This window comes from Alligator mississippiensis, chromosome 4 (genome assembly GCF_030867095.1).
Source record: "Alligator mississippiensis isolate rAllMis1 chromosome 4, rAllMis1, whole genome shotgun sequence".
Taxonomy (NCBI): Eukaryota; Metazoa; Chordata; order Crocodylia; family Alligatoridae; genus Alligator; species Alligator mississippiensis.
This window is the reverse complement of record NC_081827.1, coordinates 156,975,854-157,003,349: the sequence shown is the minus strand read 5'-3', so window position 1 is coordinate 157,003,349 and position 27,496 is coordinate 156,975,854. Positions and strand designations below refer to the sequence as shown.

General features: G+C 47.8%; 1 protein-coding gene across 1 annotated transcript in view; it reads right to left on the bottom strand.

Annotated features, from left to right (window-relative positions):
* The window catches only part of MRC2 (mannose receptor C type 2), a 109,240-nt gene that overhangs the window by 43,594 nt on the left and 38,150 nt on the right, over positions 1–27,496 (bottom strand). Inside the window, exons 2-6 of the mRNA XM_006259206.4 lie at positions 16,919–17,326; positions 13,583–13,756; positions 12,505–12,669; positions 6,776–6,889; positions 5,051–5,194 (exon numbers count right to left, since the gene is read on the bottom strand). Of these exons, the coding sequence (XP_006259268.2) occupies positions 5,051–5,194; positions 6,776–6,889; positions 12,505–12,669; positions 13,583–13,756; positions 16,919–17,326 (1,005 nt within the window). The remainder of the gene's footprint in view (positions 1–5,050; positions 5,195–6,775; positions 6,890–12,504; positions 12,670–13,582; positions 13,757–16,918; positions 17,327–27,496) is intronic.

Genomic DNA, 27,496 nt, shown 5'->3' with positions numbered 1-27,496 from the left:
CATTTAAAAAATATTTTAACAGGATATCACATGGGCCGCAGCAGTGTGCTGATTGGGCCGCATGCGGCCCGCAAGCTGTGGGTTGAAAACCACTGCTCTAGAACAATGGACTCTGGAAGATTTTGGGGCAGGGTCTGCCTTTGGTTTCCTGAGAAAGCTAAAGGTCTTCTTTCCAAGACCTCTTTCTCCCACTCCTAGCCCAAGTATGAAAAACAGCCCTTCTGAGTCACAACCATAGCCTCATAGAGGATAAGAGACAGAAAGTCATAGTCCTACAGTAGCTTTTTGCAGACCTATCCATAATGAGTTTGGAGGGTCTCAGTCCAGTTCTCAGTGGATGGACTTTCACAATGCACAAGCCATCACCACTATAAAAGGTCTTGGATGGATCTTAGATTGGATGCTTTGGGGGGCAGGGATCTTTTTCTTCTGCATTTGTACCGTGCCTAGCACAGCGGGAGCCTGGTCTGTGGCCAAAGTTGTTAGGCACTGCCACCGTACACATAAATACAACTCAAAACATATTGTGGACAACCCTCTCAGAGATAACCAGAGAATGGCCAGGTAAGAAAGCAGAACAGAAGATGGAGACTTTTACTGAAACACTCTACTTGAAACATCCTACACAAAAATGAGCAAAACAGAGAAAATAAAGTGTGACAAGAAAATCCAGACACTGAAAGAAACTAAAGCTTATCCATTACATTGTTACCTTGAGGTACAGATTTATAGATTGTTAGGGGCTGGAAGAGACCTTGGAAGATCATTGGGTCGAGCCCCCTGCACCAAGCAGGAAAGACAACTGGGGTCAGGTGACCCCAGCAAGGTGACCGTCCAGTCTCCTCTTGAAAATTTCCAGGGTAGGCGATTGTATCACCTCTGGAGGGAGATTATTCCACAGTCTGGACACTCTAACTGGGAAGAAGTTTTTCCTAATATTAAGTCTGAAACAGTCTTCCAGGAGTTTGTGGTCATTACTCCTGGTTTTCCCCAAGGGTACCCTGGTGAACAGTTGTTCACTGAGCCCTTGATGTACTCCCCTGATGTAGCGGTAAGCTGCTACCAAGTCCCCTCTCAGCCTTCTCTTTTTCAGGCTGAAGATCCCAGATCCCTCAACCTTTCCTTGTATGGCTTGCTGTGCAAGTCTCTGATCATACAGGTGGCCCTTCTCTGAACTCTCTCAAGCTTTACTACGTCCTTGTTGAAGAATGGCACCCAGAACTGGACACAGTACTCCAGCTGCAGTCTCACTAATGCTGAGTAGAGTGGGAGAATCACTTCCTTGCTTTTGCTGGAGATGCACTGATTGATGCACGCCAGAGGATTGTTTGTCCTACTGGCTACAGCATTACAATGCTAGCTCATATTCATACTGTGGTCTATTATTATCCCCAGATCCCTTTCTTTCATGGTGCTGGTCAGTTTGGTGCCACCAAGCCTATAGGTGTGTAGGGGGTTGTTTGTCCCTAGATGGAGAACTTTACATTTCTCAATGTTGAACTTCCTCTGGTTCTGATCCACCCAACTTACTAGCCTGTCTAGATCCACCTGTATCTGTAGCCTATCTTTAAGTGTGACCATGCTTCCCTATAACTTGGTGTCGTCCGCAAACTTAGCCAGTGAGCTCTTTACCCCCACATCCAAATCATTGATAAAGATGTTGAAAAGTACTGGACCAAGCACCGACCCCTGTGGGACACCGCTGCCACTTCTTGCCAGGACACAGATCCGTTCTTTAGGACTCTCTGGGTCCTACCCCGCAGCCAGCTTCCTACCCACCTAACTGTCCCTCAGTTAGGCCTACAATCCTCCAATTTTCTCGCGAGAACATCATGGGATACTAGATCAAAGGCTCTTTGGAAATTGAGGTATATAATGTCAACCTCTTCCCTCTTTTCTAGGTGGCAAGTTCCCTGATTGTAAAAGGAGATGATGTTGGTAAGACAAGACCTGCCAGTGACAAAGCCAGGCTGGCTCTCGTTCAGGATCCTACCTTCTGCAAGCCTATTGCACAGACTCCTTAATTAATTTTTCCAGGATTTTCCCTGGGATAGAAGTTAGGCTAATTGGCCTATAGTTTACCCGAGTCCTACCTCTTCCCCTTCTTGAAGATGGACACAACATTAGCCCTCTTCCACCCCTTAGGGGCCTCTCTGGAGCATCACGAGTTTTGGAATGTTTCGCCAGGGGCTCCACAATGACTTCAGCCAGCTCCTTCAGCACTCTCGGATGGAGTTCATCCAGTCCTGCTGACTTATATATGTCTAATTTCTTTAAGTGATCACACACCACTTCTACAGCAATAGTAGGAAGGGAGTCATTCCTGAGCTGCTCATTTTGTACCTTATCTGGCATGATTTTCCCCTTGGCCCAGTGAAATACTGAAGCAAAGTAGTCATTCAGAAGTTCAGTTTTCTTCTGAGTGTTGGTAACCAGGTGTCCTGAGCTATTGAGCAATGGCCCCACACTCCTATTTGTTTTCCTCCTGTTCCCTACATACCTAAGGAAGAGCTTCTTCTTGTCCTTGATTCCAGTTGCTAATTTAAGTTCAGTTGCTGCCTTAGCCTTTCTAATTTGTTCCCTACAAGTGTGTGCCGCTGTTGTATAGTCTTTTTTGGGGCCTGTCCCAAGCTTCCATTGTTTGCACGTCTCTTTCTTCTTTCTGAGGAGGACTGCAATTTCCCTGTTTAGCCAACAGGGCTTCCCAGCCTTTCTGGTACCTTTCCTTCACATAGGAATGGATTTCTTTTGTGCTTCAAGGATTGTGTCCTTAAGGAATGACTACTCTTCATGCACACCTTTTGCCTTTGGTCCCTGGTCCCGCAGCGCTACCCTACTAGTGACCTGAGTTTACTGAAATTTGCGTTTTTGAAGTATAACTTGAGTTCTCCGCACTAACCCAACCCCCACCCACACACAGAAATCTCTGCCTCTCTGAGTGGTGCTTTAACTGAAACTAGCCAGCTGGCTTGCAGGGTGTGTTTAAGTTTTTGTTCTGCCAATGCCCAAGCTAGTAATTGAGCAGTGACTGTTCAAGTCACAACAGTTCATTACTCTGCTAACCCTCTCACTCTTCTAGTCCCATCCCTTTTTTATGATGTTCTGTACCAGTTTCTCTCCCTTGAATGTGAGCTAAGTAATTCAGGTGTAGTACCTCTGACCTAACTGCTGTGGTGAAGGCAAAGATATGTCTTTAGAAAGGCATGCATTCCCCTCCTGCTGCTCCTGTCAGAAGAGGGCACTGGTATGCCTGTGGGAAGGGCAAAGTTTTGGAAGCTCCTGCTGCTCCATGCAGAGTACTGTCTACTTTGTGAATAAATGCAGGGATCATGGAAGCCAGTCTGAGCCTTTCTACCAAGGCTCTGAATAGTCCACTTAAAAACAGCAGGTTGGGTAAGGCTATAGGGCATAATAGACTGTCAAGAAGGTGGAACCAGGGAAAGGGGACAAGTTGTGCAGGCTCCTGAAGGACATTCCTTTCTTTCAACTTGACAGCATCCCTGTAAGACCACCGCAGCAAGGCATGGGGCAATGGCTAATTTTTCATTCCTGCCAGTTGGCAGGATGTCCCTCAAGCAATTCAGGGGCAACCTTAAGTCCAAATGAGGTTATCTGGGGAGGGATTTAGTTACTTGTTGCAAGATTAAAAAGGGAGCAAGAGACTGAGGAGCAAGCTGAGCTGGTACCTCACCAGGCCCAAGCAGGCAGCAGGCCTGCAGGATGGAGAAGGCTATGCACCAGCAATAATGTGACAAGAAGCTGATGTGCTTTAGTAATGGGGAGACCCAGCTGATGTGGTGCTGAAACAAGAATCACTTTAGCCAAAGCTGTCACCCCCTCTTTGATCTTCCATTTTCTTTCACTGTTCTCCTGGCTTCCATTTCACAGTTGCACTGAGTGTCCCTAGGCAGTGCTGCTCTGGGGGGAATGTTTTCCTTCCATAGTTAGAAGTAAGAGGCTCAGTACACCTGGGATACATGTTCATGGTCTTATACGTACAATTAAGGAGAGATGATAGAGGCCTAGAATGAAGAGGTGAAATGTGCATCATTCCCATGGCATGCTTCAGTGGTGTAACTTCTGAAATGACCTGGACACTGATTTGGGAGGAGAAGGGGGTGAAAAAAGGAAAAAAAACCCCAAAACACTAGTCAGCAGTCACGTGATCATGCCAGCAGCATGGTGGCAACTTGAATATGCTGCTGCCCACGTGTCCTGGACACCCGGCCACGTTGCTACACCACTGGTGTGCTCTGGCATCTCAACTGCTTTCCTCATCATATATTTTATCCCCTAAAAAAAAGAGATGTGCCTGCGAGGCGAGCAGGACTCTAGATTTGCATTCATTATAAAAGGAACATCAGAACCCAAATCTTGGTCAGGACGGGACACACTCAAAAGGGGCCTGATTCTTCACCGCTTTACAACTTGGTGAGTCTCTTACATCTGGGCCTGGTGATGCCAAGTGGGGATAAAATGCATCCCACCAGAACAGCAGTGTTTCAGCGGTTACACACTGCACAAGGGGAAAGGAATTGGGTACCAGCTGCAAAAGTTCACAGAAATTCATCCTCTACAAAATCCCTGGGGACACTTTTTGGCCTACGAGTTTTCTCAGAACAGCTTTTTGCACCACGTCTCTAGATCCCACCTAGAAGTGCAGAGCCTACAGGAGATGTTGGGAACAAATCCAAACCCTTTTGCACTTCAAAGAATCATGTGCTTTGAGTCAGAGACAAAGCTTTCCAATTGCCACTGCAGCAAAAGTTCAGTTTGCTCCTCCCTGGTACAGGCAATAGGAACAGTGATGACAGACCCCACTTCTGTATTTATGACTATTTGAAAACTATTTGGGAAAGGGAGTGGGGTGATACAGCCTAGACCTGGCCAGAGGTACCTACAGGCATGTTCAGTTTGGTTGGGGTTTTTATTTTAAAAAGGAAAAAGAAAGAGAAGGGGAAAAAAAAGAGGGATACTGCTAAAAGACCAGGGTATGAACTCCTTCATACCCTGGTCTTTTAGCTGAAAACTGGCAGCCTTTCCAGCTAACCTGTAGTGAATGGATCTGCAGTGGCATTGGGTTTCTTCTTGCAGGCATAAGGCAGAGCAATGCTACAGTCCCGGTTCTGCCATCCCCCTGACGACTCCGTCCGGATCACCCCGCAGTTCTCCTCGCCAGGGTTGTCAGGCTGATCTATAGGTAGGAGATGAAGGGGACAGGGAGAGGAAAGGTAGGGAAAACACAGGCATGAAACCTTGTCATCTAGACGGATAATATAAGAATTCAAACAAATCAGCACACAGGAGCGTGGTCCATCTAGTGGACAATGCTAGATGCTTCAAAAGGAATGAAATGCTGTAATGCTGCTCTTGGAGTAATATTTAGCAGCAGAGAAAATTTCTTCCCAAATGCTAAAAGGTGATCAATTTTTTTGCCTTGAAACATTAAGGTCTGGAGCCTTTATAATGATACCTGGCTTAGCTGGTGTCAGTGCAGATATTTGCATTCGGACAATTGAGCCCTGTCTAGTCCTGAAACGTACTAGGGCCTGATGTGCGGAGCATGCACAACTACATTAGAAGTCAATGGGGGCAGCAGCGCTGACAGCAGACAGCACTGAAAAACAGATAGCTGACCTCCTTTGTTCAGGACCATTCATTCCCGAAAAAAACTAGGTTAAAACACAACTAAAGTTAAGAGAACACATCAGTCACCTATGAATAAAATAAATCCATAAGCCTGAGAAACCCAAGGAATTCAGAATTAGGATTGCATTTAAAAGACATTCAAGCATGGTGAGATAGGAAAATAAAGCTTTCCAAATAACCTTAACTCTGCCCTGCAGTAACCATATTATTACGATTAAACTTCGTAGTGCCTGTGGTCCCTGCTTGAGTTATACTGACTTTAAAGACATTCATTTCTTCAGAATTGCTCCCACCCCTAATCAGTGCTGGGAAAGGCACTGTGGTGAGATCCAGACACCAGTGAAATCAATGGCAAAATTCCTAGTGAAGACAGCAAAATTCTAATTTCACTCCTGGATTACTGCAGTGTCAGCCTCGCACCAAGTTTCACCAAGCTGGGGCATCCACCACACTGTGGAATCTCACTGCAGTATGTGGCCCTGACTTCCCTGGTATCATATGGTACAGAGTCCCACGCTATCAAGGCTTGTTCAAAGGCAACGCAGTTTCCTGCTGACAATTCCCCTTAGTCCAGGGGCCGGCAATTATTTCAGGTGGAGGGCCGCTTACTGAGTTTTGGCAAGCCATTGAGGGCCGCATGACAGGCAGCCAGGGGCAGCTAAATATTAATTTTCTAAATATTTAGGGGCCCTGCGGGCCAGATAGGATAGCCTGGTGGGCCGCATCTGGCCCGCAGGCTGCATTTTGCCCACCCTGCCATGGCATCAGTGCTTCATTTCTATACAGCACTCCATTCCCAGGCATCATGCAGAGCACAGTGAGTAATGTCATCTCATGTCAAATGAAAGACTGCTGTAATCTGACACTGTCTCCCTTGCTTCATGCTACACAGACACCAGCAAGAGAACCTGCCTGCTGAGTGCTGCCACATCCTGGACCATCTCTTTTCAGTTCTCTGGAGAAGGAGGCTGACACTGGCTCTGAATGAACTTATCACCTCCCCACTGCTATCCACAGTGTTCTCCTGCTTTGAGTTTCCCCAGACCCTGCCCTCTACAGGATCCTCCCCCACGGCATGCAACACTTTAAGTACCCTTAAGTACACTTTAAGCACTTAAGGCCTTACCGTTCTCCCAGTTAAGGTATTTCAGTGGCGAGCTGTCTGACCACTGCCAGCCCCCATTGATATCCAAGTCATTGAGCCCAATCCAAAGGGTAGAACTATATCCTGTCAGCAGTCCTGTGACACAGGGGGTGGGGAAGAGAGAGACAGAGACAGAGACAGAGAAGTCAGCAGCTTTACAGACTTCCTTCTTTGGGAAGATATCACAGGTGTGTAGTGCAGGTCTCATTAGGAGAGCAGGGCCCTCAGCACCTTGACCCTCAGGGAAGAACTGGTCCCTGCAGCCCCTAGTGACTGTGTCACAAACTGCTACATCTGGTACAACCTGACTGCCTCCCTGGCAGTCTCAGAAGAGAAGACAGAAACTAGAGTCAAGGAGGCTGAGCTCCTCCCTCAGCTCCATGGGCGGATGTCCCAGACCAGGAAGAAGAGCTTTCATACGGAGCTTTGTAGGTGAAATGTGCCCACTTCATTGCTTCTGTGGGCAAAGAGAGGCATTCCAATCCTGAGGCTTTCCATCCAAAAGCTTTCACAAATAAATATGTCCCCCCCCACACTCTCAAAATCATAACAATGTCTTTCAGGTAAGAACAGACAGATACCCTCAAGCCTAGGAAATACAATAGCAACCTCATGTTATGCTAGCAGGGTTACTTGGTTGCCTTCTGTCATTTGGAGTATATACGTATCACACCATGCACAATACTGTGGACCTGCAGTTGTGGGTGGAAACCAACCTTGTGGTGGTCAGTGGTTTTGCAGAAGCAATAAATGGAGGATAACAAGATACATTCTTAAATTAGGGCAATAAGCTGTACTTCTCTGTGACTCTATAACTCATCAGGAACCTGCCCTCATTACCTTGGGGTAGTTTTCCAAACACCTGTGTACCACAAGAGACTGCTATCTGCTGGATCCCAATGGCTTGGCAGCCCCTGGGCTCCGGTTTCTGAGTTGCATACACTCCTCTCTGGCAGGGTTGAGGCAACAGACTGTCCCATATTATCCACATGTCCCTGAAGTACAGCGCTCCCTAGAGGCACTTCCTTGCTCTCAGAACACAGTTAATACTGATGTTAGCACACTGTGGACTATACTGTACCAGAGACCAGCATAAACTGCTGGCCAAAGTCTCAATGACTTATTTATGCAGTATCTTCCATTCAAGCCTCCCAAAACAACCCAAATGAGCATACCACCCCATCTGCTCTTACAGATCTATAGAGACCACACATACACACACATGCACAACACAACACATGCATGCAGTGACTATTCTGCCTTTGGGTCAACTAGAATCCCCGTTCAGAGCTATGAGAATTCAGACAAATCTACTGGTCCACGCTGCTGTGTGGTGGCTTTCTTTTCCTTGCTGCTCCATGCACCATTTTGTAGCAAACCATAAACTGTATAATATAGCAATGCCATAGTTGGCATGTTTTGGGACTGTATCAGCACCAGTGCAGAAGCCCTGCTATAGTAGATACTTCAGGGGAAGAGATAATGAACAGGGAGTATCTAGAGGAGGGGTGGGCAATTTGGGGCCATGGGCCACATAGGGAATTTAGATGAGCTGTCATGAGCCAAGTCAGCACTCTCCCCCTTCCCTGCACAACTCACCAAAACTCCCTATGTGGGATGAGGCCACAGGCAAGTAGGGAGAGGTGTTCAGGAGCAGGACACACGGGCAGGGCCAGAATCGCAGGGTGGAGTTACATGGTGGTGATAGCGCAGGGCCAGAGCTGCAGTCTGCTGCCCAGACACCCCTGAGACAGGCACTGATTCTGCAGGCAGGGGCATGTAGGGAGCAAACTGCAGCTCTGCCCCGGGCCTGGTCCCGTGCTGTCACCACTCCAAGATCCTGGCCCTGGCCCTGGCCCTGGCCCTGGCCCTGGCCCTGGCCCTGGCCCTGACTGAAGCTCCCTGCCCACCTGTGAGTCCTGCCTGTGTAGCTCCCAGCCAGTATCCCTGGAGATCACAGAGCAGTGACAGCGTGGGGCCAGGGAAGAGCCATAATCTGCTCCCCACACACCCCTGCCTGCAGAACCCCAGCCCCATACAGTCACCACTCCACAATCCTGGGGTTTCCATGGACCGGCAGGCTGTACAGGAGCTGTACAGGGAGGGCACTCAGCCAGGTGAGTGGGCAGCTGCATCTGGGGCTAGGTCCAGGATCTTAGGGCAGTGACAGTGCAGGGCCAGGGCCAGGGCAGAGCTGCAATCCACTCCCTGCATGCCCCTGCCCCATCACAATGGCATGCAGACAGAAGATCACAACTCTGCCCCAGGCCTCAGCCTCATGCTGTCATGGCCCCAATATCCTAGGGTCTCCCTGGCCCTGCCCACCCATCTCACTCCTGGACACTGCTCCCCACCAGCCCGTGGCCCCAGCCGAGTGCCCTGCCCATAGTGGTCCCACCCACAGTGGTGAGTGCAGGGTGGACAGACCTGGGCTGCCAGGAAATGGAGTCTGGCTGCTGTGCCACCACATACACCACAGCCTGGGCTGCTCCCCAAGCCTGGGCCGGGCGGGGCCAAGGGACCTGCTGTAGCCCAGACAAAATCTCTTGGTAGGCTAGATCTGGCCCACAGGACTTATTTTGTCCACCCCAATCTAAAGTGATCCATCTCCTGTCATACCTTCCTTGGCATCCACCAACATTGGACCCCTGCTAAACCAGATGGGACTGACGCCCAGGAAAAAGTCAACCTACTAAACGGGTACTTTATGTTGGTTTTTCACCAGTCCCATGGGACACCTCTGCCCATCACGGGATAGGGAGGCCCGAGTGAGGGAGATTCCTTGCCCTCCATCAATGCTGACCTCGTGAAGGAACACCTTGAGAGGCTGGACACCTTCAAGTCAGCTGGCCCTGACAAACTGCACCCCAGGGTACTCAAGCAGCTGGCGAGCATCATAGCCCAGCCTCTGGCACAGATCTTCGAGAAATCCTGGTGCTCTGGTGTAGTGCCCAAAGACTGGAAGAAGGCCAACATGGTGCCTATCTTCAAGAAAGGGAAGAAAGTGGATCTGGCAAACTACAGGCCCATCAGCCTGACTTCTATCCTGGGGAAGGTCTTAGAAAAGATTATCAAAGAGGCCATTCTTAACGAATTGGCCGATGGCAACATCCTGAGGGATAGCTAGCATGGGTTTGTTGTGGGTAGGTCTTGCTTGACCAATCTTATTTCCTTTTATGACCAGGTGACTTATCACCTAGACAAGGGAGAAGAGATTGATGTCATAGATTCATAGATGTTAGGGTCGGAAGGGACCTCAATAGATCATCGAGTCCAACCCCCTGCATAAGCAGGAAAGAGTGCTGGGTCTAGATGACCCCAGCTAGATACTCATCTAACCTCCTCTTGAAGACCCCCAGGGTAGGGGAGAGCACCACCTCCCTTGGGAGCCCGTTCCAGACCTTGGCCACTCGAACTGTGAAGAAGTTCTTCCTAATGTCCAATCTAAATCTGCTCTCTGCTAGCTTGTGGCCATTATTTCTTGTAATATATGTCATATATCTTGACTTTAAAAAAGCCTTCGATTTGGTATCCCATGATCACCTCTTGGCAAAACTGGCCAACTGCGGTCTCCTGTCCACCACAATCCACTGGCTGAGGAATTGGCTCCGTGGCTGGACCCAGAGGGTGGTGGTTGACGGAAGTTGATCATCATGGTGCCCTGTGACCAGTGGGGTCCCTCAAGGCTCTGTCCTTGTACCTGTATTGTTCAACATCTTCATTAATGATGTGGACATTGGAGTCAGAAGCAGACTGTCCGAGTTTGCCCATGATACCAAATTTTGGGGTAAAGCATCCACACCTGAGGACAGGGGCGTGATCCAGGCTGACCTCGACAGGCTCAGGAAATGGACGGACGAGAACCTGATGGTGTTGAACACCGGAAAATGCAAGGTTCTCCACCTTGGGAGGAAAAACCTGCAGCATCCTTATAGGCTCGGCAGTGCTATGCTGGCTAGTACTACAGATGAAAGGGACTTGGGGGTCATCATTGACCACGAGATGAACATGAGCCTTCAATATGATGCTGCAGCTAGTAAAGCGAGCAAAATGCTGGCTTGCATCCATAGTGCTTCTCAAGCAAATCCCAGGACGTCATTCTCCTGTTGTACTTAGCCTTGGTGAGGCTGCAGCTGGAGTACTGCGTCCAGTTTTGGACTCCACAATTCAAAAAGGATGTGGAGAAGCTTGAGAGAGCGCAGAGAAGAGCCACACGTATGATCAGAGGTCAGGAAAACAGACCTTATCACGACAGGCTGAGAGCTATGGGACTCTTCAGCCTGGAAATGCACAGGCTCGGGTGCGATCTGATGGCCACCTATAAGTTTAGAAGGGGTGTTCACCAGCATCTGGGGGAACATTTGTTCAGAGTGCCCCAAGGGACAACAAGGTTGAACGGTTATAAACTCCTGCAAGACTGTTTCAGGCTGGACATAAGGAAGAATTTCTTTACTGTCTGAGCCATCAGAGGTGGTTCAAGCACCTACTTTGAATGCCTTCAAGAGAAAATTGGATGCGTATCTTGCTGGGATCCTATGACCCCAGCTGACTTCCTGCCCCTGGGGCAGGGGGCTGGACTCGATGATCTTCCAAGGTCCCTTCCAGCCCTAATGTCTATGAAATCTATGAAATCATTGGTTTAGGGATGTCAGAGGATACATCCCTGGCTGTTGTGTTTAATGGCTATTAATGGATCTATCACCCATGAATTTGTCTAGTCCCTTTTTGAACCTATCTACTTCTACAACCTCCTGTGGCAACGAGTTCTGCAAGTTTACTGCTTAAAACTGTACTTTTTCTTGTTTGTTCTAAACCTGTCTCCTGCTAATTTCAGCGGGTGCCCCCTAGATCTAGTATTCTGAGACTTTGTGAATAATGTCCCCCCTTTCACCCTATTCCCTATCCACAGCCTGCATGATTTTTATAAACTTTTATTGTATTTTCCCTCAGCCTTTTTTCCAAACTGAAGAGTCTGAATGTTTTGAGTCTCTCTTGGTATGGTAGCTGCTCCATCTCTCTGCCTTATACTACATCCTTTCTGAGATGCAGAAACCAGAACTGCAAACAGCAGTCAAGATGTGGACACATCTTGAAATTGTATAAAGGCATTGTTTTCAATTCCTTTCTTAACAATGTAAGATTTTATTGGCTTTTGTAGTTGCTGATGCACATAGGCGACTGGTGCCTCCCAAGTCTGTATCTACAAGGTCTCTTTCCGGAGTCATAACAGCTCATTCATGGGCTAGTTCTGTGCATGTATTTAAGGTTATATTTCCCACATGCATTACCTTGTACTTGTCAACTCTGAAGTTTATCTACCACTTTTATGCCCACTTAGCTTCATGCAATATTTCTGCAGATTCTCACCTTCAACTGGGAATCTGACAACCCAGAATAATTTGGTATTGTTTGAAAAATTTGAGGTTTCCCTGGGTACTCCCTTTTTCAGGTCATTGATGAAAATGTTGAACAAACCTGAGCATGGATCCCCGTGGGACCCCACTATGACATTCCTCCCTGATCTAGAGGGGTAGCTGCTAGAACCTAATGGGCTCTTCTAACATGCCTGGGGCCAAGCAGTAATAGCAAGCAATGCCCTGCACCAAACTAGTGTGCACATTGTATTTGGATATAAGGTTCACCACAGGACAGCAGTGCTGATGCCCCAGAATAGCCCCTGTCCCTGCTTCACTTGTCCCTCCCAGACTCACCGTTGATATAGGTCTGTTCATGGATCTCCGTGATGCTCAGCAGGTTGGCTCCCTGCTGCTCACAGCTGTTCCAGGCCTCCCGCCATGACAGGGTTGACTGGAAGTTAAACTGGTAGCAACTGTTGGTCAGGTGGTCCTTGTCCCAAAAGGTCTCACAGTCATTGCCTATAGGGTGAAGGGACAAAAGGCAGGAAGGAGCAGTGGAGTGACAGGTCAAACCTGCTCCTTAGATAAGGGTATGTAGCCTGCTGTTAGGGCCAGTTGCAGCTGCTTCTAATGGCCCCAGAGCAGTTCCCATTAGCTTTTTATTCCCACCACAAAGACTGCAGCTGCCGTTTAGGTGGGCTTCTGTCTTAAAGTCCCAAAGGCAGGACAAACCCATTGGTGAGCTGGAATGCTCTGACTGGGTGAGCAGCCATGGACACTCCTGGAGCCTGGAAGACTGTATTGGCCATCATTCTCTTCCTGAACCCTCCCTCTCTCTGAACAGCTGACAAATTGCTACATGTTGGGCCTCATAGCAGGATCGTTGTCCTTGTACCAGCTCTAATAAACACTGAGTCTGTGACCTGTGATGCTTTCAGTGTTGGCCAAGGTAAATGGCTACGGAGGAAGTATTAGTAAGATCTGTCAACAGGTCATGACGGGGCAGGAAATAACAGAGGGCACCTAAAGCTGTGGTCCTTGAAAGGAAGGGATGGCAAATACATCAGTGGCGGAGAACCCATCAGTGCTCGGCACCCTAAGGTAAGCTCAAAAATGCATTGATGGGGAGGAAAGCAGCATGGGTGGTTTTATTCCCTTCTTCTTTGCTTCAGGAGAATGGGGTTGGGTTAAAGCCTCCTTCCCAACAAACACACAGTTGAATTTCTGCAAGAAGACATACTGGATTCCCTTGTTTCCAAAGTGGACCCCTCACCAAAGTGCCCAGCTAATATCACTGGCAGCCATAACCTCACCGCAGTACTGAGCTGTAATCACCTATGAAGCTGTCCTGTACACCCCTGGTACCAGGCTCATTATTACCAATCCTGAGTCCACCTGGTGCTAGGCATCCAGACAAGATGTTACCACTTACTCTTAATGGGACAGAAGCCCCATATTTCATCCTTGCCATAATCTTGTGTGGTAGCACACCAGAGATGCCCGTCCTCACGTCCTGTGCTGGTGCATTCATAGAACCACTGATTATCATACTTGAACGGGATGGTGCATGGCTTCCCATGGGAATTGCCTTGAATGGTGTAAATTTCTGTTGAGAAAAAAAAAGAATCCTAAACTAGGTTCAGCCTCCCTTACTGTGGGGGGAGAGAGAAATGCTGGAGGAGGAGGGCAATCTGGAGCAGAGGGATTAGGAATTCAGGAAATGGCCATCATACCTGAAGCTAGAGGGGGGACAGGATTCTGCTGGACTCTCAGGAGCAGCACTAGGCACCTGGCTCCATGCAATTCTCCACACTAGTGCTCTGCTAGACCTCTGTCAGACTTATCTTTATCTTCCCTGCCCTGAACCCAACTCCCATCTTTGTTCATTTTATCCTATCAGATCCTGATGCCCTAACTCTTTACTGCTCTGCCTTTCAGGGGTCACTGCAAGGGGTTACTATAAAGTGGGGGGAAGATACTACCCTGCTGATTCACACCCTTTCTGTCCCAGCTTAAAAGGGTATACCATCAAAAGTGATTAGGGGTCAGGGAAACATGACTGATGAGGAAATTGAAGGGACACTGGATAACAGTCTTCAAATACCTGATGAGTGGTTATATGGAAGACAAAAACAGACTATTCTCTGTGGCCAAAGGGGTCAGGACAAGGAGCGGTGTCTTAAATTATGAAAGGTGGAATTTAGATTGGATATCAGGAAGTGTTTTCTCACTATGAGACTACCCAAAGAAGTTGTGAAATCTCCATCCTTGGAAATTTTTAAGAGCAGATTAAATAAACACTTCGCTAGGATGATTTAGACAGGGAGGATCCTGCCTTGAGCAGGGGACTGGTTTGGATGTCCCCTAAGGGCCCTTCCAGTCGTACTTTTCTATGATTCTGTGATGATACAGGATGAAGGGCAAACAAGAATCAGGCTGGGTTTGGATTACGTGGTTGGATTTGTTTCCAGAATGTGGGGCAGTGCCCTGAGAACCCTTCAGGGGGGTTTAAGTGACATCCTCACTATCATCAACACCAGGGATCTGGGCTTTCCATCTGCCATGGAAAAACGTGGATTTTCTCCTTTAAAAACTGTGGATTTTCCCCTTTAAAGGAGAAAAACACGGGAAACAGCAGGTTTCACCTTGGAGGCTGGCAGAGTTCCAGCACCAAGGGGCTGCTTGGAGCTGGGCAGAGCGAAACACAGGGGGCTCCACATGCATGTACATGCACACACATGCACGTGGCAGCAAGGCAGGGTGGTGAAGAGCAGCTCCTGCAACTCCCTCCAGGTAAGTCTATGGGGGCGGGGTGCAAAAGCGACACGATGGGGAGGGTGGGGGGAGGCAAAGTGATGTAGCGGGAGTGGGGGCATGTGCCCTCTAAGATTTCTGCACACACAGCAAGGGTGCAGGTCTGCAGTCGCACCAGACCAACTCCGGAGGAGCTGTCTCCCCAGCCCAGCAGGTGCAACCTGGTGTGGGAGGGAGTGCTGCACCACCATGGCCACCAAGGTGAGGCACCACGCAGCGCAGAAGCAGTGGGGGGCACAACTCTCTTTGGCGGCTATGGTAGCCCTCCCTCCCATGCCAGGTCCTGCCCACTGGAGCTGGTCCAGTCCAGCTGAAGCCCTATGCCCCATTGTGGGCGCAGAAATCTCAGGAGATATGTGTTCCCACTCTCCCAATGCGTTGCCTGTGCTCTCCCCACCCCCCATGTTGCCTGCACTCACCCCCCGTTCCCCACACACCCACCCCATTCCCCACACACTAGGGGGCTGGAGCCTGAGGGGGGTGGAGGTCTGTGGGTCAGGAGTGAGAGGCAGTGGCAGGGCCAGGGGACTATGGTGTGGGTTGGGAGTGAGGGGCACCAGTAGGGCTGGGGGCGTTGGAGGTAAGGGGCACTGGCAAGGCCAGGGAGCTGTGGGACAGGAGTGAGGGGCACGGGAGGGCTGGGAGGCCTGCGGTTTGGGAGTGAGGGGCAACGGCATGGGTAAGGGTAAGGCACCAACATATTAGGGCTGCTCAGCGCCACAAAGCAGTGCGGGGGGACAGCTACAGCTGGACTCACATCCTGGTGAGCAAAGGGGACAGGGAGAGCTCTTATTTTCCATGATTAAAAAAATCAAATGCCAAAATATATAGGCATTTAGAATCTATTTTATTATAACAACTGAGGTACTGGTAAGCTTCTAAATTGCTTTAAAATTGTAAATATATCAAGAAAACATCCTGTTCAACTGATACCTATGTATATAGTGGCATTTCCTTTTAATCACAGAAAAATGCAGATTTGGTTCTTTTAATCAGAAGGGGGAGGGGGGAGAAGCAGAGTATTTGCGATTTTTAAAAAGAGAAAACCAGGATCCCTGAATCCCCACTGTCACCATCCCACTTCTCTAGTGCTTTGAAATTACAGGAGAAGGTGCAATCATGCACACCACTCTGCTCCCCATGTATCCTCTGTATAGATACTTGCCCCAGAAACAGGTCCCAGAAACAAAGCACATATCTAAGTGTAACGTTCTTCTATAATTACAGGGAGAAGGAAAATAATTAATAATTTTCTACTCCAGGACTGTCCAAGCCACATGGCTTGTGAGTGGTTAAATCATAGGCTGCAGGTCCAAAAATTCTCTGGTAGGGTAAGGGATGGCATCATTAACCCCCACAGCTGCCAAAGCCACTGTATTGGCAGGACCAGCACCCAGGGAATTAACCCCGCCACTGCTCGTTCTGCTACTCTAGTTTAGCTCAATCCCAAAACAGCTTTAATGCAGAAGTCACTGGCAAAGGTGTATAGCTTATGGTACACTGGTGGCCAAACTGGGTATAGCACAATGGAGTCCTGGTCCATAGCTGGGACTCCTTAGAACTGCCATAAGTACAACAAACTGTCATAATCCCTCCTCACCTGAAAATCAAATCAGCCAATGAAAGCATGTCCATTGACATCAGCTGGAAGTGGATCAGGCCCCAGCAAGTACTGCAGGATGCAGGGCTCAGACTGTAAGCTCCTTGGGCTATTTTCCTTAAATCTGGTTAAAAAATAGTAACAACAAAAAGGGCAAAAGCCTCGTATGGAGCCACAGAAATGGGGAGGTGGATGAATTTTTACTGCCTCCAGGATCTCACTGTGTGTTTGTGCAGCATCTAGCATGCCAAAGTAGTGGTCTGGGTGGAAGCCTCAGGCACCACCATAATCCCAGTAACAGATAATTGCAATGGATTGTGAGTGGAAGACAACAGAGTGCTCTGTGGATCTTACCTGAGTACGGTACAGAGCACAGATCTTCATCAGTGCCATAGGTCCTCCACTGTGCTCCGCGTGCCTGATCCCCTCTCTCTGCAAGCACCAGGGAGGAGTTCCCTATCCTCGTGCTCAGATACTGAGACAGCTGCTCCCCCAGGCTCCGGCAGTTCCACCTCATGTTGATGGACTCACGGTCACACTCATACGTGGCTAGTGACTGCATGCTCATGGTGGAGTTGACACCCTGCCAGGAGACTCCCAGGCACTGCATGGCACCAACATTGAAGAGTCGGCTCCGGGAGACCCATTTCCACTGCTGGGCTGGGGTGCTGGTGTTGCAGGCTTTAGAGATCTTCACCAGGGAGTCCTTGGTTTCCAGGCAGCCTGGCAGGCCAGTATTGTAAATCAGGAACACCTTGGAATCTGGAAGGCAAAAAGGGCAAAGCCAGAGAAAAGGGATTAGGGCAGGGTTGAGCAATTAGTTCAGGTGCAGGGCCGCTTAACTTTTGTCTTGTGCTGCTGCTGGGCCAGGGAACCAAGGGACCCACAACAGGCCGGACAAAGACCCCCTGCAGGCTGGATCCAGCCCACGGGCCATATTTTGCCCACCCCTGGATTACGGCCTGATACGAAAGTGAGTGGCTTCTGCTGTGACCCAAGACTGACTCCAATTACAAGATCCAAACCCTGCTTCTGCTGCAAAATGCAAATGGATCTTAAGAGAAACAAGGGACATGTCACATTTCACCAGAGCCATAGGCCATCAAAGTCCAATATCCTGAACCCAGCAGCAGACAAGCCCTCATGCTTTACAAGAAAGGCAACGTTCCATGTGGTCATGTGCACAGATGCTTGATGCTGGGGCAGGGCACTACTGTCCCCTACTGTCTCTCAGGTAATCAGTTCATAGGATTTAATTGCTTTCATCCCAGCCTGTCCAGCTTACTAATGCTATTACTGATCATGACAGGTCACTCTCTGCTCTACATTAGAACACCCACACCACAGTAACTGGGACCTACCCTACAGAAGTGAAGCAAAGCTGTTGCAACATTAACTCTGCTTCATTCAGGGTTACATTTACAGCTATTTAGCTCATTCCAATGGCTGCAAGAGCATGCAGGAGTAACTTACTGAGAAACTGCCTGCAAGCCCTCCTAAGCAATTGCCCCTCCCCTTCTGAAATGGTCTAACCCCCCCTCCCCCTTTGTCCATAGCCAGCAACTGCATGTAAAGTACTTTGTTAACAGGTCAAGGACTTTAAAAAGGTATGGTCTGGAAGTCTTACAAATAACAGGAGAATTCCTCATCAAAAGGAGCCAGGCCCCATTCTAAAGCTGTAAGGGAAGAAAAGAAACTGAGGTGAGGACACAACGTTTGGGTGCAGAGACATGTGGGGGATTGCAGTGTAGTGGTTTAGTGTCCCACTTTTCTGTATTACATAATTAGCTGTGTAACAGAAGCTGGGTTCATGCTTCCCTTGGAAGCATCCTGGATTGGCTGTTGCCATAGACAGGATACTGGATACACAGGCTTAACCATGAGAGTCAGAGTCAGTGCAGTCTAAGGACTGCACTGGTCAGGACTCCTTGGTCAGGAGTCAGGGGACTTGGTTAGTATTCTCAGTCTTGCTGCATGACCATGAGCAATTTGCTTCTCCTTTGTGTGGAATGTGAGATCCCAGGACTGAACCCCTGGGTATGGGGCTGGTATAGCACCTAGCCTGGTATAGGTGCTGATATAGCACCTATATCTTTAGTATGGGGCTGGTATAGCACCTGGCACAACCAGGGCCTGATCTCAGTCCAGGCCTCCAGATGATGCTGTTATAGAAATTACATCACCAAAGTGACTATGGATCTGTTCCAGGATGGAAGTGACTGTAGTGATAACATACTACTGCATTTTCAAGACTCATTCTCATCGCCTTGTAGCGATGGTTGTGCATTCCTTATCTCTCTCTCTCCTAACAGTATAATAACGATGCACATTTTTTCCACTGACTTGCATGGGAGGATCCCAAAGTGTTCGAAAACGAATGATTAGACTTCATAACTGGCTTATGAAGCACAAGTGCAAGACTCGGGTATCAAAATAGGTCTGAAAATTTTGGCAAAAAGGAATCTGTAGCAATGAAATTCAAGTATCAGAAAAACCTGAACTTCCTTTGCCTGTTCCAAGTTCAGTAACTGAAGCTAACAATCCAACGAGCGCATTAAAAGGCTGCTAAGATAGTCTTGTAGCAATGTATTTCACACTAGCTTCGCACCAGGGAAAGAACAGCTCTCCCTATCACTGCCAATACTTTCCAGTCTTCAAAAATATGGCAATTCAGGAAAATAAAACAGTGTTAGTCAGTTTTACGTGCACTCAGGGACCTGTTAAAAATACTGGAACAAACAATACTTGAAGGTCTTACATCATGTAATTCATGGGTCTCTGCCCTCCTGATAGAAAACACTCTTGGAAAAATTAAATAACCCTTACAATATAAGGTGTAGCTTTTTCTTCACTTCTTTGGACCCTGCAGGTACTGCTTGGTGCCTGTCTTCTTATGCCTTCCTTCTGTGGCAGATATTGATTTTTCCTCACAGTTAAATGGTTATCACAGGAAAGTTAGGTGCTCAGTACAATGGCAGTCAAGCACCTAGCTCATAGCTCTGACAATCCCCACATTTTGCACAGCAGGAAATGCTGAAGTAAAGAAAGGGGAACTGATTCCTCATGACCATCCCCATAGCACCAGTAGCAGAGCTGGGAACAGAAAGAATATTAAGCCTGATCTTGCCAGTAGACACCACTGTCTTTTAGCTTAAGTGACACTTTGCATTTAAATGGCACTTTGGCTGCTCTTGTGTTTCCACAGATTGGTCAACTCCACTGTCCCCGAGTCTATTCACTTGGGAAGTTAACCTGCTCTTAAAACCAGACCAGGATGCCATTATAAATCTGTGCAACAGTAAGCCTCCCCTTCTGAACGGTGTCAGAATCAGCTGCTCTCGACTTTACATGTTATGGCAAAGCATGGTAAAATATGGCCTCTGGGCCAGATACAGCCTATGGAGCCATTGGATCTGGCCTGCAGAGCTGGAGGGCTTTGCCTCTACCTACACTGTGCTGGGGACTGTGCAGCAAAGAGTTGCACTAGGGTCAGGCAGCTGGAAGCTGTATCACCGTTGCTTCTCCCTGCCTCCCAATACCTGGCGATAGTGTGGGCACAGCTCCCAACCACTAGAAAGCTGCACTGGGGCTGGGCAGTTTCCAGATGCATTTGTGCTGCAGCCAGGAGGTAGGAAGGGAAGGTGGGAAGAAGCAGCAGCAGCACAGATGCAGCTTGCTGCTGCTTAGCCCCAGCTCAGGTCCTCACTGGCTGGTGGTGCACCTGGGTCATGGTGGGTGCAGGGAGAAGTGGTGGAGTTGCTTGCACAGCTTCCCCTGCCTGAAATCTACACCTGCACCCCAACTAGGGAACTGGGAGAAGCAGTGACAGTGTAGGCACAGCTTCCAGATGCCTGGCTTTGGCCTTGGAGCAGACAAGCTCTCCCCACTCCCAACATGACGCTAAGCCACCTGGCCTACATCAGGGTGGGGCCAGGTTGTTCTGGTCCCCAGCTTATAAATCTTGTCAGCCCCTTTGTTACAATACCACTGTTAAATGGGCAGGTTTAAGTGCACTTTACTTAGTTATAAAGAAAATGGCAAACTGGGAGGCAAACCTTCCCTCTGTATGGATCCTAGAGTATTAATAGACAAATGAGCAGAGAGTAGAGAACAGAAGCATGTCAGATTTCTTGGAAGGGATCCAAACACCTCCCCAAAACAGATAACTTTAGTGGCCCTAGTGCAGCTGCTTGCAACCTCCTTGCCACATGCCACAAGCAGCCCAGATCTGTGGTGGACAGCAGGGGCCTGTCCAGAGTCCAGGCCAGCTGTAGTAGGCAGCCGGGAAGCTGCAGGCAACTGCACCAGGGTCCATGAAGCCCCAGTGCAGCGGATGGCAGGGGATCTGCAAGGGGCCCAATCCTTCTTGTGGCAGCTCGACCCTGGCACGTGTGCACCCACTGCTGGCAACGAACCAGAATGATGCTCTGCAAACCCCAATGTAACCGCTTGCAGCTTCCCGGCTGCCTGCCACAGCCAGCCCAGGCTCTGGGCCAGCCCCTGCCACCCATCATGGAACCCAGGCTGCTCCCAGCAGACCCTGTTGAAGCTGCAAGTACCTGAACTGGGGTCTGTGGAGCCCTGGTCCAGCTCATTGCCGGCAGCAGGTGCATGCATGCCTTGGAGCAGACAGTGGAGAAGGGCCCCGGGCTGCACAGACACAACAAAGTTTGGGCCCCTCATGGCTCTCCTACCATCCACCCCTAGCACGCTAACATCTTCCAAGTACAGGTTGTGGGTGTTTTTGGCACTCCCCCCAAAAATGTTGCCAACCCCTGTACCAACTGCTGGGCTGACCCAACCATCAAATAAGCATTCTGATTCCCAAGATGCTAAATACAGGTGCCTATACACAGATTACAGTGCTGAATTTTTAGAAAGCAAGCTTGAAAGCACTGGCTCCAAGCTCTAGGAATATATACTCAATGCTGTCACGTTGAGATGCTGCTGCATGTTTTTCATACAAGATTGCAGATAAGACCCTGGATGTGTCTGCCTGGGTCCCCAATATAAAGACAACCTCTCACTGCCATGGATGGCATGAGGCCTCTTGGGAATTGCTGTCCTCCCTAAGCTTGTACCTAAAAGCCCCATTTTCATGTCCCTTTCATATAATTTAGCATTCCCCAGGCCCTGACAACAAAGCCCCCACCACCACATGGGAGTTTAATGCAAATGCCAAAATCATGGTCAAACAGAAAAAGAAGAAATTCCAAGCCCTGCCTACAAAGCCTACTGGTACACAGTAGGATGACCACACCAAGCTAGGGTTCACTGGAGTATCACTTCCCACCAGCCTTGCCACTCCACGTGAGACAGAGAGGGACAAAGATCACTAAAGTTCTCCCAGCCAAGCATGTGCCCTTTTCCAGAGAGCAGGAAAAGTGCGTATCACATGGCATCAGAAATGTGAGGTGGAAACTTTTCCAGTGCTTTATTTTTCCGTGGGAGATTTTCCATGTCTAAAAATTCATTGTTTCATAAAATTCATTAGTAACAATGAATGGATGCCAATACAATATTACGCAAGTTAGGCAGTTTCAAAGTTGTAATGAATGTTTTTCAGGTGATTATCCCTAGGAAGTGTGTGAGAGAGTACATACATGTTTTATTGATTTGTCAACAAGAGGGTAAATACTCTCACATAATAATCCAAACCAAAAATCAAGAAATGAATTCACCTAATTGGCTGTGCAGGTCAAATCAAAACCAAAGTTAAAATTCTTATTTAATCTCAGACCACAAGTGAAAGCAAACCCAAAACTGAAACTGCGATTAATTTTTTCTGAACTGGAAGTGAAACAAACACACAGAGCAGTGTCTCAATTTCTTTTCTTGAGTAGGGGAAGCTGGAAGTGATTGCATAAGATCTGTTAGTTTTTTAGTGTGTAGACAAAACAGGAGCCCTAAACTGAAGCAGTGGGGTTTTAAAACAACACCGCTTCAATTTAGGGCTGATTAAGCCCCCGTGTCATGCACATACCCTGCTGACTTCTACCTCTCCGGTGGGGAGGGCGAGCTGCTGACGGGCAGAGCAGTCCCTGAGCTGCGGTGGGGGCTGGTGCTTCCTTTTGCGGCAGCGGCGGCCCCCCCGGCCACACCCACCCGCAGGCACCCAGGTCGGGTGGTCCCAGGGGGCGCTGCAGCTGTGGAAGGAAGCACCAGGCCCCCATGCAGCTTAGGCAGGCAAGGTCCAGGGGTGGGGGGAGATCAAGCTCACTGCTTTTCTTGGGCAGAGCTGCTTTCCCGAGCTGCTGCCAGGCTGCCTGCAGGGCTCCCTGCAGAGCCGTGGAGTTGCACGGAGCCCAGTGCTTTGCTCCATGGCTGTAGTGGCAGCAAACTAAAATTCCTCGAAGGAGTTTTAGTTTGCTGTGCCCCAAGTCATTTAAGGCGCATTACGCTGCCAAATTTCCTATAGCAGCTGGAATGAATGCACAATATACCACCAAGGCATGCAAACACCGACACCATTAAAGTGGTGCAAAAGCATTTAAAGTGTCATTCACACACGCCTCTCGTTTCGTCTACACGTGGCCTTAGTGTTCCTGGTTTGAAGTAGTCATAATATTGCCTAATCAAAAAAAAAAAAAACCTAGTGTGTGGCATCATTATAATGAAGTTCAAGCCACTGAAGGAAGGAAGAAAGTTGGCATATGTAAATATTGTGGGTAGGAGCATGCCAACAATGCAACAAGAATGAACAAACATTTAATAACGTGTAGAAACTGTCCTGAACGAGTACAAGCCATATACAGAAAGCTAATACAACGAAGTGGTGGAACAACATCATCTAAGAAAAGTCTACTTCAGCAATCCTATGCAAGTAAACCAATTAATATGTTAAAAAACACAGTATAGACTAGCATCTATACTGTTTTAAACCATTATAATTTTAAAAGTTGTTAATGCAACTCTAGACTATTATTTATTTATTTAAAATATTTGTATCCTGCTTTTCTGCTTGCATTAAGCACCTGAAGTGGCTTTGGCTTAACAATATATTTTTTTTTAAATTACATAATAGATAAATAGTTAGCTATTTCAACCCAGCAGAGTGAGTTTAGTCCTCTGGTCAGTGGCAGAGGCCAGAATATACTTCCCTTTCGCTCTGCAGTCCCAGGGCAACTGGGCAGCAAGTTGAGCAGCAGAGTCTTCTTTCTAGCAGGGAGGGGGGAAGCAAGCTCCCTGCCAGGCTTCTTCTTCTCCTTCTGATGGATGAGGCCAGACTAGAATAGGCTAAAATAAAAATCTTTTCCCCCTTTTGTTGCAGGAGCTTGGTAGCTCAAGTGAAACAGCAGATTTGCAAAAAAATGGAAAATGAAAATATTGAGCTGCCAGGTCTGGGGGAAGAAGATGCAGGATCCTTGCTTTCAAGATCACTGTCACCAGATGTTTCATAGTTGGTAGGGTCAGAAGGGACCTGAGCAGATAATCAAGTCCGAACCCCTGCCATGGGCAGGAAAGGATGCTGGGGTCAAATGACCCCAGCGAGGTGATTATCTAGCCTCCTTTTGAAGGCCCCCAGGGTAAGAGCAAGCACCACTTCCCTTGGAAGTTGGGTCCAGATCCTAGCCGCCCTGACTGTGAAGTAGTGCCTCCTGATGTCTAGCCTGAATCTACTCTCAGTCAACTTATGGCCATTATTCCTTGTTACTCCCAGTAGTATTTGGGAGAACAGGGACTCTCCCACTGCCTGCTGGTCCCCCTTGGCAAGTTTACAGACAGCCACCAGATCCCCTCTCAGCCTTCTCTTGTGGAGGCTGAAAAGGTTCATGTGATCCACCATGAGTAGCTGTTGAAGACAGTCAAGCGTTTTATAAAGCTTTGCGGACAAAATGTCAAAAGAAGATCAAGAAAAAGCAAATGAGACATTAGCTCGAGCTATATTTGCAAGTAGTACACCTCTTTCCATAACTGAAAATCCATACTGGAAGGAACATTACAAACTAATTTGCCCATCATATAAATTACCATCACATTATCGCTTATCACATTCTTAGATAGAGAGTATGACAGAGTTCAAACAATGGTTATTCAAAGGATTGGTCAAGCAGAATCACTGACCAATCACTCTGATGTCGGATGGATGGACTGATGTACAAGGAGATCCTTTATTGAATATTATGTTAGCAACACCTGAACCAATATTCCTGAAAGCAATCACTATCAAATCTTCTCGTCATACGGGTGAATACATAGTCAAATTACTGAGTGAAGAGATTGAAAGTGAAGGTCCCTCCAGGGTAAAAGCCCTTGTAACTGATAATGAGAGTAACATGAAAGCTGCATGGCAAATATTAAAGGCAAAGTATCCTCATTTAATAGGATCTTTATAAGTGTGGATACAATGAAGACAATATTGGCAAACTTCAAAACAATTGTGAAGGTATTCAATAATCGTGTTGCTAATCAGATTTTGAAGAAATTACAGAAAGAGAAGCAGCGGAAGGAAAGTGCACTTTTATAGCCAGGTAAAACTAGATGGGGCTCTGCTACAAAGTATTTACTTAAGTTTACTGCGCACAAAGAACTGTTTGCAGTGTGCTTCAGTAGACGACACAGTATCCCAGATTATTCCCATGAACATTCGGAAGCAGATTCTTGACAACGTGTTCTGGGTTCAAGTTCAAGGAGCATTCAATTTGCTACTACCCGTTTCAGTGGCTATCAAGAAACTTGAAGGAGATACACCAAGCATTTCAAATATTCCAGAGATATTCAGACAACTGAATGAAAATCTAATTGAGCTTTTGCCTTCTTCACCTCAATCCAAAAAAGAAGTAGTAAAACAGATATTTACTAAGAGATCTGAGTTTTGTTTTCATCCAGTTAAACTGGCAGCAAACCTTTTGGATCCTCAACACAGAGGACAACATTTATCAGAAGATGAATTATCTGCTGCTCTTGATACAACTATGGAAGTAGGTAAGAATGTCCCCAACATCAACAAAATAGCCATGATGCCAGACACTGCCGAGTACTGCACAAAAGGAAAACTTTGGAGCAAAGACGTCATTTGGGGGGCAGTGGAGAATATGTCTCCTCTCACATGGTGGAAGGGAAACTGTAACACTCGCCTGTTGTCCAGGATTGCTCAACGGATCCCAAGCATTCTCCCAACAGCAGCTTCTTGTGAATGGAACTGGAAGGCTTTCAGCAAAATCCAGACAAAAAAGAGGAATAGGCTAACAAATGAATGCACCGCTAAACTGGTTTCTATTTCTCAAAATCTTTTGCTTCTGGAGAATCAGTCAGAAGCACAATTAGTGAAGAAGATGCAGTGGGATGATAAGTTGCCCTTGCCCATAGACTCATTGGTAAAACCATCCTTTAGCTAAAGAGAATGTGGTTCAAGTAGTTCTGAATCAGATTTGCCTCAATCTGATTCTGAAATGGGACTAATAAGTAGTGCAAGCGATTCTACAGATAGTGACAGTGAAACTGGAGGTGCTGCAATGACTTCAGTGGAAGAGACTACGAGTTAAACTCTGTTGAAGTAGATGAGTGGACAACCACGGCATATCACACACAGTTCTTTGAGCATGCTAAAATTAGTGTCAACAGTTTTCAGTGCTTTGGGTTTTTTTCTTAAATTTAAACAAATAATGTAAGGGAAGTACATGCTATTGTGTATCGTCTTTACATTTTCACAAGTATTCCAATAAAAATAATTTCTTTCCACATAAAGTTTTGAATTTGTTTGAATATAACATTTAAACCACATTAAGTGTGCTGTATTTAATTTTTTCCCCAATCAAATATTTCAGTTCAAATACTTGTGGCTATTGGGACATAAAACTAACATGGAGGGTACTTTTTTAGTGTCGTTTACTAAACATAAGTCAAATAAACATGCTAAATCAGATCACGCTCTATTTAGGGCATTGGAAAAATTTCCAATTCAAAATTTTCTGGAAAACCCACATCTCTGCATGGCATGAGTCCCAAAGAACCAGAAGGACCTTGCAAAGGTGTCCAGTGCTGGGCACTGGGATTATTGTTCTTCCATTTTATTTTGTGGTGGGTCAGGAGTTTCAGACTTTTAACAAAATAACGCTTTTAAGAACTTAGTATAGTTTCCATAGTCTTACCTCAGTCCCCTAACAACAACACCAAGTAGTCCTGCAGTATGAGTACCTGATACACAAGCCTATTATGGTACTGAAAGTTCTACATTTGTACTGTGGTACCATTTCAGTAAAAACATTACTACAAGTAGGCCCCAATTAGCAGCACTATATATACCACTCCAGCAGGACTCTTAGTTGTAGGTTGCTGTAACATCACTAAGCTCATGGTAATATACTAGGGGTGCACTGATAAATGAGCAGAAACCAATGGCCAACAATTAACGAGCCATATCAGCTAATACTAATCCGAATGATTGCTGATATGCAGCCCAGCAGCTTGGAGAGCAGTGTCCAGCTGATAAGTCTGCTGGAGGGAAAGGGGCGGGGGAAGGGAAGAGGTGTGGGGGGCGGCAGATGAAGGCCCTCATAGTGAGGGAGGGAGTGGGGCTGAGGCAGGGGCTGAACAGCTGGGGCAGGGCAGGGGACAGAGCTGTGAGTGGCTTGCCTGAGGATGTGTGGGGTGGTGGCTACCACCACTGTGTGCACCCCCAGGGGAGGCATGGGGAGCATGTGCCCTCCTGGCTCCTGCCCCTGCTGCGCCACTCTAGGAGGGAAGGTCCCGCTGGTGTGAAGGTTAGCAGAGCAGCACCAGGAACAGCCCCACTGGAAGCTGCACGTCTTATGTGCGGGGTGAGGGTGGGCTGCTGCTGCAGGCTGGGGCCAGGGGCAGCACCGGGTCTTCCTGGTGGGGGAGTTGGGCTGGGGCTGTGCTCAGGGCAGGCAGTTATAGGATGGGGAGCAACAGAGGGGGCTACTACAAATTTTGGGATGGCTACACCCCCCCACATAGCTCCCCCTCCCA